Below are 13,804 nucleotides of genomic sequence, written 5' to 3'. Positions count from 1 at the left end.
TGTCTACTTTGAATTTTGATCCCAATTTCTCCAGAACCCCACAAAGGAAAGCAATTTGGAAAGGAGCTTTCAGGGGAAGCAAAAGGGTAATCCTACCATTAATTATTCTTTGACGCAATATATGGATGGATTTTCTATTTTATTTTAGGGCTTATCATGAAACAAGTAAAAAAAATTGACAACTTAGAGAGTTAGAAACTAGCAAATTCAAGCGATACAACCACGAAAATAGAAAGTAGCTCGAAGGTATGTTCTGTTAAAGATGATTTGCATTTAAGACATATCGAAAGTGATTTTCCTTATCATAAGATATTGACTAGTCAAACTTGAGTTTGATTTTGAGTGTACAACAAGATTTGAATTAATTATATGGCTTGAAACTAAATCAAAATGATTTTGTCTGGTCGCTAGTAGAAAATAATTAAAGGCATGTATTCAAATGGAACTTTTATATAATTCATTTTTTTTTTGTAACGCACACCCATGGAAAAGGTAATTAAAACGGAATAGAAGTGTTCAATACATTTCTCCAATTACTTTTTAGTACTAGTATAATAGTAGCTCTTTTAGCTAACTCTCGCTATTAAGTCAATTCCTAAGGTAAGCAATTGTGAATTAATATAATTTATTAATAACAACCCAAATTAAGTTGTTTAAATTTCTGACGGGATAAATTCCCTGTTAGTGGTAACATTATTTTAATTCATCAAGATTACGGAGTTACTTGTCCAATGCAGTTCGATTTAGACAACAAAGGAAACATATCTATGTAAGTATTGAATTTGTTCTAAATTTCACTCTGTTATGACTATGCTTTCGATAATTAGTTGGTATATTTACTTATACTAGCTTTAGTGTACGTGCGCGTTATTCAGTATAAAATATATAAAATAAATAAATAAATTATTGTATACATTGAAACAATATCTTCTTAACATACAAAGATGATGAATATAGTTGAGTTAGTTATATAATATAATATCTTGTGAAATAAGAAATAAATATGTCATGCTGTTGTATCTCGTCTAACATCTCTTTGGAATACAAGTAATACAAATTTCGACTATCAATTAGACCAATGATACTATTATATTACGTCACAATTTGTCAAAATTTTTATTTCATCAAAATATTATAAACTTTAACTACTGGATATAAATATTTAACATGATTGTTTATTCGGTAGATGCGTCACTACATTCCCAAATATATCTACTAAATAATGTAATTTTTCATAAAACTTCAGTCACCTAATTAGGCTAGTCTTCAGGAAGTTGTTCTTTAAACAAATTTTCTTAGATCTTCATCCAATAATATTAATTAAATAGTTATTATTTTTCTTAAAAATATTAAAAGCTTGAAAAATTGAATAATAACTTAAATTTTTGAAAAGGAGATATAGTGCATTCCTAAAATCACCCTACAAGGAAATAATAACATTTTTTTATTAATTATCAAATAATGAATACAAAAAATAATGAAGCTTTAAAATAAATGGTAACTTTTTCACAATTAATTTATCTTCAAGATTCTAACACAAATATTTTATGTAGAAAATTGAAGGTAAGCTACTTTTTATAACAAAAGATATTACAAATTTAAAATACTTGCTAAATATAAAAAATACGTGGTATATAGTAGAGAATTATATATTTAAAGAATTGATTTTTCTAATGTAGAGGAATGTTTAGTAAACAATATTTATTACGACTATAGATTATAAGTAAGTATAATTAGTTTTCCATTTCCACGAAGAATAATAAATAAAACCTAATTTAATTTGTCAACATTCTAAAATAAATATTTTATGTAGAAAATAAATTATTTTTATATAACAAAGAGATTTAAAGATTTAAAATATGTTTTGATTTTTTTCTCGGGTTGAGTCTTTTCCCCCCCTTGAAATCTATATGTCTATTTCTTACATGGTGCTAATATTTGTTTTTGTAATCAAGATACATAGTGTTCGTTCATATAGACTTAGAATATTTCTAATTTTGTATCAAAATTAAAAGACAACGAAAGTAATTATCTTGTCTAAAAGATATGGCGTTGGTAAATAGAATATGGTTCTATAGTTTATTTTAAATTCTTCAAAAAATTAGTTAATTTAAAGGTCCTAAATCTTAGGGAAATAATTAAATAACTTTTTTGTCTAGGGTGAACTCTAGTTTTAAAAGGGTAAAAAAGACGAACACATTTCGCCAAGGGCCTTTGTGCTTTTAATATAGTATAAGTTTTTAAGTGTAAGATTTACATAAAATAAACTCTTAATATTTTTAAAGGTTTTGGACTTTTTACATAATTTAAATAAGAAAAAAATTAATTAGTAAAATTTTCATTAATTTTAAACTCCTAAACATAGATTTGTATAAAGTAAACTCTAAACAGTTTTAAAGTTGTAAATGGTAGAACTTTCCACATAATTCAAATAAGAAAGATTTTAATGCATAAAATTTTAATTCATTTAACTGTTAAATATTAAGAAATAATTAATTGTCTATTCAATAAATTATTTCTTATACTACTTGACACATACTCCAAGGACTACAGTTTTTGTTTATTTATAATTGAGACAAAAAACCCGTTAGTTTTAAGTTTCAATAATCTATTCAAGGAACATATTAATTCATTGGTAGTAGTATTTTACTGATATTGTAGAATTAAGAAAATATACAATAGGTAATATATCTCTTGTTAATGAAAGGAAACGTTGGTATTTTTTTTAAGTGATTAATAAAAGGTAAAAGTTAAATTGATTTTAAAGTCCTAAATTTTAGGATTTTCTACCCAATTTAAATAAGGAATGATTTAATACTTAAAATATAGTAATTAATTTTCAAGTCCTAAATATTAGGAAAATGAGTTAAATGACTATTTTGTCTAGTGCAAAATTAATTCTTAAAGGGTAAAAAAGCGAACGACATTTCGCTAAGGGCCTTCGTGCTTTTAATATAGTATAGATAGACAATACGACCAAAAAGGGGAAAGAAAAATCAAAGGGCATAAGGAGTCGTTTGGTAGGGTGCATAAAAATAATGTTGAATATGGTGTATTAGTAATGCTTGCATTTATGCTGGTAGTAGCTATGCTGACATATTTCTTATCCATTGTTTGGTTTGATGTATTAAAACATTGCCCAATTTCTAAAAGAATTGTTTGTTTACAAAAATGCCCTCAAAACTAGTTCACACTCTAACTTTTAAAAGAAACATATGTTGAGAAATATTTTTATATGAAAAAGTTTACAAAAAATTATTTGATTTGTCTACCTATATTGTAAAATAAAATAAAATATTTATTTATATAAAAGAAAATATGCTAAGTATTTATTTATTTACTAGGGATATAATTTTATTTCTCACTATTTGGATTATTTTGAACTTGCATTAATATACTAACTAGCATATTTTAATCAAACATAAATTTTGAAGGACAATTTTGTCTTTAACTAAGCTAATGCATGCATTAAAACTCATTGCATTGCTAATACCATTGTTTTCTATGCATTAGTTATGCCAAATAGGATATATAGCTAATGTTTGAATAACTAATGCATAAGTTCAAAATGTGTAGCAAACAATATATTATTAATATACAAAGTGTTTTATTTAATGCATCTTACCAAACGACCAAATAATAGACCATGCATGATGTATTGTGCTCAATAAATTGGACCATTCAAATTTCATCAATAATGCCATTTGACGTAAACAGGAGTTAGATTTGAGCATGAAGTGTGGGCCCCAATTAGGTTTGACCAGAGACCAACATAACCATGGTTAAATGAACAAGTTCAAGTTCAGATCAGCGTAGTAAATAAATGAAAACCACACGTGTGGGGTTGAGGGTACTAAGGGTGGTACCATTTGGTCAGAATAAGAAGAGAGAGGAGTCCTACGGCCTGTTGGGTTTCTCTCCGTATATAGACCGAGAAAAAGTAAAAGAGAATTTGCAGACTCCTTTTTAGTTTTAGCTTTTTTCTCTATATATAAACCAAACATTTACTGATACCCAAAGACTCAATTCACTGCAATCCCTTAAAGCAGATAAAGAAGAAAAAGAGTTAAGGAAACATGCCTGGAAGTTTAGACCCTTTGGATGTGGGCGTTCAAATTCCATACTACTTTCGTTGTCCAATCTCCTTGGAGCTTATGCAGGATCCGGTAACAGTTTGTACCGGTCAAACGTACGACCGGCAAAGTATTGAGTCCTGGGTGGCCACCGGCAATACTACGTGTCCTGTAACAAGGGCGCCGCTTAGTGATTTCTCTCTTATTTCAAATCATACTCTTCGCCGGCTTATACAGGATTGGTGTGTTGCGAACCGGGCTTTCGGAGTTGAGCGGATTCCGACGCCGAAACAACCGGCTGATCCGGTTTTGGTCCGGTCGTTGCTGAATCAAGCAGCGGCTGAGTCGAATCATTTGAAGTCTAGGCTTTCGGCGTTGAAGAGACTCAGAGGACTCGCTCGTGACTCGGATAAGAATCGATCCGTAATTTCGGCGAACAATGCACGTGAAATCCTTTTGTCTATTGTGTTCTATCGCATGGATTCCGACTCGTCCGAGTTGAATCACGAGTCTCTCGCGCTTCTCTCTTTGTTCCCGCTCTCTGAAGGTGAATGCTTTTTTGTTGCTTCCGATCCGGACCGAGTTAGTTACCTGGTTTCTCTGCTTTTTCATCCTTCTATCGATGTCCGAGTCAACTCAGCTGCTTTAATTGAGGTTGTCGTCGCCGGAATAAGATCGGAGCTCCGTGCACAAATCAGCAGTATAGATGACGTCTTCGAAGGAGTAGTCGGAATTCTGAATTATCCATTAGCCTATCCGAGAGCGTTGAAAGTCGGAATCAAGGCGCTGTTTGCTTTATGCCTAGTGAAGCAACACCGCCAAAAGGCAGTGGCCGCCGGAGCGGTGGAAGCGCTAATTGACAGGCTACAGGATTTCGAGAAATGCGATGCGGAAAGAGCGCTTGCCACGATCGAACTCCTCTCCAGGATTCCATCCGGATGCGCCGCCTTAGCGTCGCACGCGCTAACGGTGCCTCTGCTGGTGAAAACCATCCTGAAGGTATCGGAGCGTGCAACGGAGTACGCCGCCGGTGCACTGCTATCGCTCTGCTTGGCGTCGGAACAAGCTCAAAAGGAAGCGGCTGCCGCCGGCGTCTTGACTCAACTGCTGTTGTTAGTCCAAAGCGATTGTACAGAACGCGCAAAGAGAAAAGCGCAATTGCTGTTGAAGCAGCTACGCGATTGTTGGCCGGAGGACTCCATCGCCAATTCGGATGATTATTTTGCCTACAGCGACGTCGTTCCTTTTTGAGTAGTTCACCATTCTTACCTCTGTCTTGCACAATCTCCCCCAATTTTTGTAATTCGAGTAAAAAAAAAATCAAGTGTCTAGATTTTGCTAAATAGGGTATTATTCCAGTGTATGTAATTTTTGTACCTAAGAAAACAATTTTTTTTGGCTGGAAAGTTGTTTTTTTCTTTTCTAATTGCGGTAACACACAAAAAAAAAACCTAGTTATTGTATTAACCCATAACATAAACTCTTTACCTATAGTTTCTTTCCGTATTATTTTTAAAATTTAAGTTATATATAGTGATGACTGTTACTACAATAACTATAATTTTTTTTAATGAAAATTAATATTTCACATGGAGTGTGCATCTTTACCTTGATGATTATTTCAAATAAAGTTATCTTTTTGAATTATCAATAAAGACTTTTAGATATTTGCACATTGTACATGCAATTCAAACATTATTTTATTTAATTCATATAATTTTTAAAGAGTTACTCCATAATGCAAGGTGGTGGTCACACTAATTGGAAGATGAAGGAAAGGGACAGTTCAACTTGCCTTTGACCGTGGACTACCTCATTAAACCAGATGTGCCTTAGCGGCCGTGGTCCGGCTGACGGGAGTGGCAACTAACTTAAACCTATATGAAGTCTAATTTATACTATATTAAAAGCACGAAAGCCCTTAACGAAATATTATTTGTCTTTTTTATCCTGTAAAGCTTGATTTCATACTAGACAAATTAGTCATTTTATTATTTCTCCTAATTTTGTTAGGACTTTAAAATCACCTAAGATTTTCTTATTATATCTTTCCTTAATCCTTTTTTGAAGTATACTAGAATCCTCCCACTTTCTTATTCTGATGTAACTCTCAATTCATGAATAGAGCCCCAAGAAAAAATGCTCCCCACGTTTCATTTTATGTAACTTAGTTTGACTACGCAATAGTTTACAAAAGAAAGAAAGAGTTTGAATAGTGTGTATCAAACGAAAAATGTGCATCATTAACTTTTAATATAGTATAGTTATGTAAACAGTCATAATATTTGGCAACATGTAACACATTATTTATCAAACCTAACGTGATTAATTTTCCATCCAAAGAAAAGCTATATTTTCATTGTTGGATATCCTTCGACAAATATAAGAAGTATAAAAAAAATCAAGAAAATTAATTTAAAAATTAATTTTACACTCAAAATAATCATTAATTATTTTCTAACTTTTAGAATGTTAAAATTAGCTGAAATTTTACTTATTATATTTTTTTTGTTTGAACTATGTAAAAATCTTAATATATAGAATTATATGACGTGTAATATATTTATTAAATCAAAACTAACGTGAGTATTTGCCATTCAAAGCAAAGCTAAACATCCATTGCGATATCCTTCCATTGTGATATTACCATTGTTTCAGCTATCGTTTCTCTTTTACTATAATTCAAGGGTCTAAAAACTATAACTTTATCGCTTAAAATTTGAATGATTATAATAAAATAACAATAAATATTGGGTTTCTACCTTATTTTTTGTGACCTTTATTTTATATGACCATTCGATCAAAATTTTCGTATGATAACCTACATATGAAGTCTTTTTTTTTATAACCATTCTAATAAATGACAGCTTCATATATTTACGTTATTTTTTATAAAGTATTAACTCTAATATTAGAGTATTTTTTAAGATTTTATATTATTATTTATTTATCAAGATAACGGGCTAAAAATGATCAATGTTCATCATATTTAAGAACTTATACTTTTTATTTTATTTTATTCAATAACTCACATTATTTAATATTTTTTCGTATTTTAAAATAATTATATATTCATTGATACAGGGTACACGCGCAAAGCGCGTACCCAAATAGTAGTTCATCCAAAAGAGAAGAGAGCTGTTTTTAAAGAGATTTGGAAGGCAAGAACACGGAAGAAGGACAGAGAATTTCCTTAGAGTTTTTATCTTCTTCTTTTTAATTCCATTGTTGATTATGACTTTATATAGTGAATTTTTATCTCTTAGTATGAGTAGCTAAACCTGTCATCTAGGGCTGATGGAACCAATTGTTGGATGAAGTCTTGACTCTATTTTAATATAATTGAGCCGTTTTTACTCTATGATTGTTCAACTACGTGTTGTCTTGTGATTAATTGAAAGGGCTCTTGATTAATCGTGTCTAGTTGTGTTGCTTGAGAAAGAACACTTGGTTAGATTGTTGTTGAACAACACCACTTTCGGGTAAGTTAAGAGATTAATTACTTGAATTTAAAAGTAGGATTAAAGATAACGAAGCTTTGGTGGGATAACTCTAAGTTGCATAAATTGTTAACTAGAGTAGTTCGAGAGAATGCTTCTAGTAAATTATCATAATTGATCAAGAGATAATTGCGGCAGCCCAGGACTCATATTTCTAATAGAGTGTTACAGCGAGATTATAGCTAACGTGTCAGAAATTAATCCGACAGTTGGGAAAATCAATAACCCTAGACCATTTACCATTGAATTCAACTATATTCTAGATTATTGCTAGTGGTATTGTTATTTTTCCTTAGTTAACTAAATTCTACTCGTTATCCATTAAAAATCTTACATCCGGGAATTGTTTGAGCTATTCATTAGCAGTGTTAAAAGTTGTAGTAAATAGGTTAGTTCCTTGTGAGATTCGACTCCGTACTTGAACCAAATTATATTTGTAGCGATCACTTAGTCCTTTTTATAAGGCATAGTTGGGCGTGATAAAATTTTGTCGCCGTTGTCGGGGAACTAACGGTGTTATTTATTGCAACTTGGAAGAATTGCTAGGATTATTAGTTTAGATCAATTTTCTGTGGTGTTAAAAATATTTCCATTGAAATTCTCACGTTTGAACTCTTCTGTGACTCAGGTGCATGCCTAGAAGCTCTCTGATAATTGGTGAACTCTTTGAAGGACTATCAGATCTCGAGAAAGCATTCCGGACATTGAACCGGGCTAATAGGAAGAACAAATAGTTAAAACAAAATGAACAAATTAAAATTGAAATGGGTGACGTAGACAACAAGAATGATCGAGATGACCCAAACATTAGAGTAGTAGCACCTCTTGTGCCGGAAGCTGCTCTCTATGATTGGGCGCAACCTACTACTTATTACCTAACCACAACAATTGCGGTTCCTCAGATACAAGCGGAGACATTCCAGATTACCAACAACATGCTGCACCTATTGCAGAATAAATGGCTTTTCTCTGGGTCATATATCGAAGACCCACAACAACATCTGAAGAACTTTCTATCAATATGTGTCACTCAAAGACAATCGAATGTGACTCCTGAGGCAATCAAATTATTAATGTTACCATTTTTAGTGATTGGGGAGGCTCAAACTTGGCTGAATTCGCTCTCATTAAACTCCATTGCTACTTGGGAGGAACTAGTCAAGTAGTTCTTAAATAAGTTTTATCCACCCAACAAAACTGCGAGGCAGATTGATGAGATATTGCAATTCAGGCAGAAACCAACGGAGAATTTGCAAGAAACCTGGGATAGGTTAAGGGTATGTTGGTGAAGTGTCCTCACCATGGCATTCTAGATCAGATGCTGGGACAGAGATTCTATATAGGTTTGGCTGACAGTCTGAAGGCCAATGTAGATGCTTCTGCAGGGGGTGCATTCTTGAGCAAAACATTTATAGAGTGCAAGATTCTTCTTGACAAGATATCTCAAAATTCAGGCTGGATGATAAGAGACACAACACTCACTCCAATAGTGTATTCTGTCACTCTTGACCCAAACAACAGAAATGCAGAAAACATAGCCACTCTCATGACCCAAATGAGCTTGCTGACAAATAAAATCGATGAGATGGGTACGAAACAGACACATTGTTGATACCACAAATGGAGGTTTATGCACTCCTTGCATAAATCAATCATATATATGCTCGTGGAGTGGAGAGAATGATAAACCAGGGTTTCAGAGAAGACATGAATTATGTCAATAATTTCGGAGGTCAGAGGCAAGGTGGGCAGCAATGGGGACCAACAGCAAACCAACAGTACAGACCAAACCAGGCATAACACAACCCCAATCCAGCAGGAGCACGACCACAAGGCCAAGCCGTGCCTTATCAAAGGCAGCAGGGCTATAATCAGCAACACCAACAACAGTTGACCACCAACCACCCTATCAACAGCAGGACAGTAACATGATCTAAATCAGGGTATGCTGCAACAACTCATTGGGACAAATGGAAAGATGCAAGAGAAGTTAGTTGCACACGATTCAACAATCAAAGGCATTGAAACTCAATTGGTACAACTATCTATGGCCTTGAACAATCGCCTACAAGGAACAGTGCCTGCAGATACAAACATTAATCCAAAGGAGCAGAACCCAAATTAGCTCATGGCAGTGAGTCTCAAGAATGGGAGAGATATATATAGGGAGCAAAACGTTTCTCAATCTATGAGAGAGACAACGCCAACTACTCCAGTTACATTAGAGACAGATGAGTCAGATGAGCTCACCGAGGTTGTAATCGAGCAAGCACATATTGACAAGGGTAAAGAGAAGGAAGGTAAACAACTCATAGAATATATAGTAGAAAAAGCTTCCAGCAAAGAAAAGACACAAAGTAGTACGCAGAGGTTGATTCCTGCACCATTCCCTCAGAGGTTGGCAAAGCAAAAGAAAGATGATCAACACAGGAAATTCATGGAAATGCTCATACAAATTCAATTGAATATTCCACTAATGGGTGCTTTCAGGGAAATGCTCGAGTATGCAAAAATGATGAAGGACCTGATGTCGCGAAAATTTGACTTCCAGGACTTGTCTACTGTAACTCTGACGCAGACATGTAGCACGGTAGTGACAAGGCCTATGGCTCAAAAGGTGTCTGATTAAGGTAGTTTCACTATCCCATGCACCATTGAGAGTTATGCGTTTGCTAAAGCATTGTATGACTTAGGAGCCAGAATAAACTTGATGCCCTTGGCAATCTATGCAAAATTGGGCATTGGCAGAGCTAGACCGACCTCAGTGTTGCTGCAACTGGATAATCGCACAGTCAAGATACCGACATGAATTCTTGATGATGTGCTTGTTCAAGTGGGGAAATTTGTATTCCCTACAGACTTGGTAATTCTTGACTGTCAAGTGGATGAAGAGATACCAATCATTCTGGGCAGGCCGTTTTTAGCCATTGGTAGAGCATTGATTGATTATGAGACTGGAGAATTGAAAATGTGGTTGAACAATGAAGAGATAATATTCAATTTTCAACAATCTATGAGGAGACCCAGCGAATTTGCTCACTAGTGGAGGTCGTAGATGTAATACTACAAGAGGAGGTTGAGACTATTAATGTCAGGGATCCATTGGAAGCCTGCCTGATGAATCTTGAAAATGTGGATTGTGAGGAGTTGGCAGAGTGGGTCATGGCTCTTGAAGGTCAAGGGTTCTGGAAAAGGGAACCCGAGTTCGAGCCCCTACACTTAGAAGAAAGAACAACAACACATGTGAAACCATCGATAGAGGACCCACCCCAATTGGACCTGAAACCGCTTCCATCGCATATTAGGTACACTTTCTTAGGTCCTAATTCTACTTTATCTTTTATTATATCATCCGGTTTGCTAGCTGTGCAAGTAGAGAAACTCTTATAGGTGTTACAAGAATGTAAGACTGCTATCTGTTGGACCATGACATACATAAAGGGTATCAACCCAGCTTTTTGTATGCATAAGATTCTCTTGGAAGAAGGGCACAAACCTTCCAGAGAACATCAACGAAGGCTGAACCCGAATATGAAAGAGGTGGTGAAGAAGGAAGTGATCAAATGGTTAGATGTGGGTATCATTTCCCCCATCTTTGACAGCAATTGGGTCAGCCCTGTTCAGTGTGTGCCGAAGAAGGAAGGAATGTCGGTCGTACAAAATGAGAATAACGAGTTGATCTCGACTCGTACTGTCACGAGATGCCAGATTTGCATGGATTATCGGAAATTGAACACAGCTACCTGGAATGACCATTTTCCTTTGCCATTCATTGACCAAGTGCTGGCCAGGTTGGCTGGGCAATCTTATTTCTATATTCCAGTGGTGTATGCTAGCCATTTTCACGGACATGGTTGAAGACATTATGGGGGTATTTATGGATAATTTCTCCGTGGTGGGGGATTCATTCGAGGGCTGTTTTCACAATTTATGAAGAGTGCTCAGAAGATGTGTGGAGACAAATTTAGTGTTGAATTGGGAGAAGTGCCATTTCATGGTACAATAAGGGATAGTCTTGGGGCATCGAGTGTCCAGAAAGGGAATTAAGGTTGACCATGCTAAGGTTGATATTATTGAGAAGCTTCCACCGCCCACTTCGGTCAAGGTAGTGAGAAATTTTCTTGGTCACGCCGGGTTCTACAGGCGATTCATAAAAGATTTCTCTAAGATTGCTAACCCTTTATGTAAACTCCTTGAAAATGATCAGCCCTTTCTATTTTCTAATGTTTGTAGGTTAGCATTTGAGGAGCTGAAGAAGAGATTAGTGACTGAACCCATCATTGTTGCACCCAACTGGGAGCAACCGTTCAAGCTCATGTGCGACTCAAGTGACTATGCTATAGGAGCAGTATTGGGGCAGCAAAAGGATAAGCTGATGCACCTAATTTATTATGCAAGCAGAACGCTAAGCGGTGCACAGCTCAATTACACCGTGACGGAAAAAGAGATGTTGGATGTAGTTATTGCATTCAACAAATTCAGGTCGTACTTGATTGGTTCAAAAGTTACTTTTTATACTAACCATGCAACAATTAGGTACTTGATAGCAAAGAAGGAGTCAAAGCCACGCTTGATCCGCTGGGTTCTTTTGCTAAAAGAATTCGATTTGGAGATCCGTTATAGAAAAGGGATAGAGAACCAGGTAGCAGACCACCTCTCAAGGTTGGAAGGAGCTGAAAAGAAGGTAAAGGTTGAAGATATAACAGAGACATTCCCGGATGAACAGTTACTAGCAGTGACAATGGAGGAGACACCATGGTATGATGATATTGCTAATTATTTAGCAAGCGGTATTGTACCTTATGAACTCTCTTCAATTCAAAAGAAAAAGTTCTTTCGCGGTTGCCGATTTTATTATTGGGATGAACCTATACTTCTTAAGATATGTGTAGATAACATGATCTAGATGTGTATCCCCGAGAAAGATCAACCTTCTGTTTTGCAAGCTTGCCATGCTATACCATATAGTGGACATTTTGGAGGGATTCAGACAACAGCTAAGGTGTTTGAATCGGGTTTGTATTTGACAACTCTATTCAAGGATACCCATGCTTGGGTAAAAAGTTGCGATGAGTGCCAAAGGACATGCAACATATCTTGATATCACGAGATGTCGATGACTACTATTCAAGAGGTGAAGGTATTCGACATGTGGGGGATTGACTTTATAGGGCCATTCGTCAGCTCGTATGGTAACAAATACATATTGGTGGGAGTTGACTATGTCTCCAAATGGGTTGAAGCTGTGGCTCTCCAAACTAATGATGCAAAGGGGGTGACAGGCTTTCTAAAGAAAAACATCTTCACACGTTTTGGCACCCCGAGAGCTATGGTCAGTGATGGTGGAACCCATTTTTGCAATAAAGCGTTCGCACGGTTGTTGGAAAAGTATGGAGCTCGTCATAAGGTGACCACTCCTTATCACCCACGGTCAAGTGGGCAAGTTAAAGTGTCAAACTGGGAAATCAAAAGTGTCTTAACCAAGACAGTGAATACGACAAAGACTGATTGGGCGAAGAAGCTGGATGATGCATTATGGGCGTACCACACATCATTTAAAACTCCAATTGGTATGTCACCATACAAGTTGGTGTTAGGAAAAGTATGTCACCTTCCGAGAGAGCTCAAGCATAAAGCCCTTTGGTATTGCGGAATTTGAATTTGGATATGGAGACGGCAGGCACCAGTAGAGTCACTGGGCTACATGAACTCGAGGAATTCAGGTTCCATGTATTTGAGAATGAAAGATTATACAAAGAAAAGGATGAAAATGATGCATGATAGGCATATTCTAGATCGGAACATCAAACTCGGAGATCTAGTGTTGTTATACAACCCGAGACTAATATTGTTTTTGGGTAAATTGAAGTCCAGATGGTCAGGACCCTTCAGAGTGGTGCAAGTGTTCTCAAGGGGAGCTGTAGAAATTGAATCCGAAGATGGAACAAATAAGTTCACAGTGAATGGGAAAAGGTTGAAACATTACCTTGGAATGGTCGTAGAAAAGGGGGATATAGTGGTGATATCTTTGGAAGAGCCCCAATATATGAGCGAAGAGTAATAATGATAGCATTGTAAGCACGTGATTTTTGCTTCACGGACAATCGCTCCAAAAGAAAATAAAAATAGTGGCAAAAGGCTTCGCTATACAATTTTTCGATCTTTCCGTGACATGTGTTGTTAGTCGTTTGTGAGTCTGCCCATTTTGCATCCAGTCACTATCAAACAAAA

General features: G+C 35.5%; 3 protein-coding genes across 3 annotated transcripts; all 3 read left to right on the top strand.

The window, feature by feature from the left end:
• Positions 1-3,862: 3,862 nt before the first annotated feature.
• LOC104239229 (U-box domain-containing protein 26-like) lies at positions 3,863-5,479 on the top strand. Its single transcript, XM_009793810.2, has one exon. The coding sequence runs from the start codon at positions 4,077-4,079 to the stop codon at positions 5,322-5,324; it is 1,248 nt and encodes a 415-aa protein (XP_009792112.1). The 5' UTR covers positions 3,863-4,076; the 3' UTR covers positions 5,325-5,479.
• A 4,222-nt stretch (positions 5,480-9,701) lies between these two features.
• On the top strand, positions 9,702-10,202 carry LOC138877260 (uncharacterized). Its single transcript, XM_070156855.1, has one exon. The coding sequence runs from the start codon at positions 9,702-9,704 to the stop codon at positions 10,200-10,202; it is 501 nt and encodes a 166-aa protein (XP_070012956.1).
• A 2,481-nt stretch (positions 10,203-12,683) lies between these two features.
• Positions 12,684-13,354, top strand: LOC138877252 (uncharacterized). The gene is made up of 2 exons (XM_070156845.1): positions 12,684-13,143; positions 13,254-13,354. The coding sequence occupies exons 1-2, from the start codon at positions 12,684-12,686 to the stop codon at positions 13,352-13,354; spliced, it is 561 nt and encodes a 186-aa protein (XP_070012946.1).
• Positions 13,355-13,804: the final 450 nt, after the last annotated feature.

Source organism: Nicotiana sylvestris, chromosome 1 (assembly GCF_000393655.2).
Source record: "Nicotiana sylvestris chromosome 1, ASM39365v2, whole genome shotgun sequence".
Classification (NCBI taxonomy): Eukaryota; Viridiplantae; Streptophyta; class Magnoliopsida; order Solanales; family Solanaceae; genus Nicotiana; species Nicotiana sylvestris.
The sequence above is the reverse complement of the archived record's forward strand: the minus strand, read 5'-3'. Positions and strand labels throughout refer to the sequence as shown.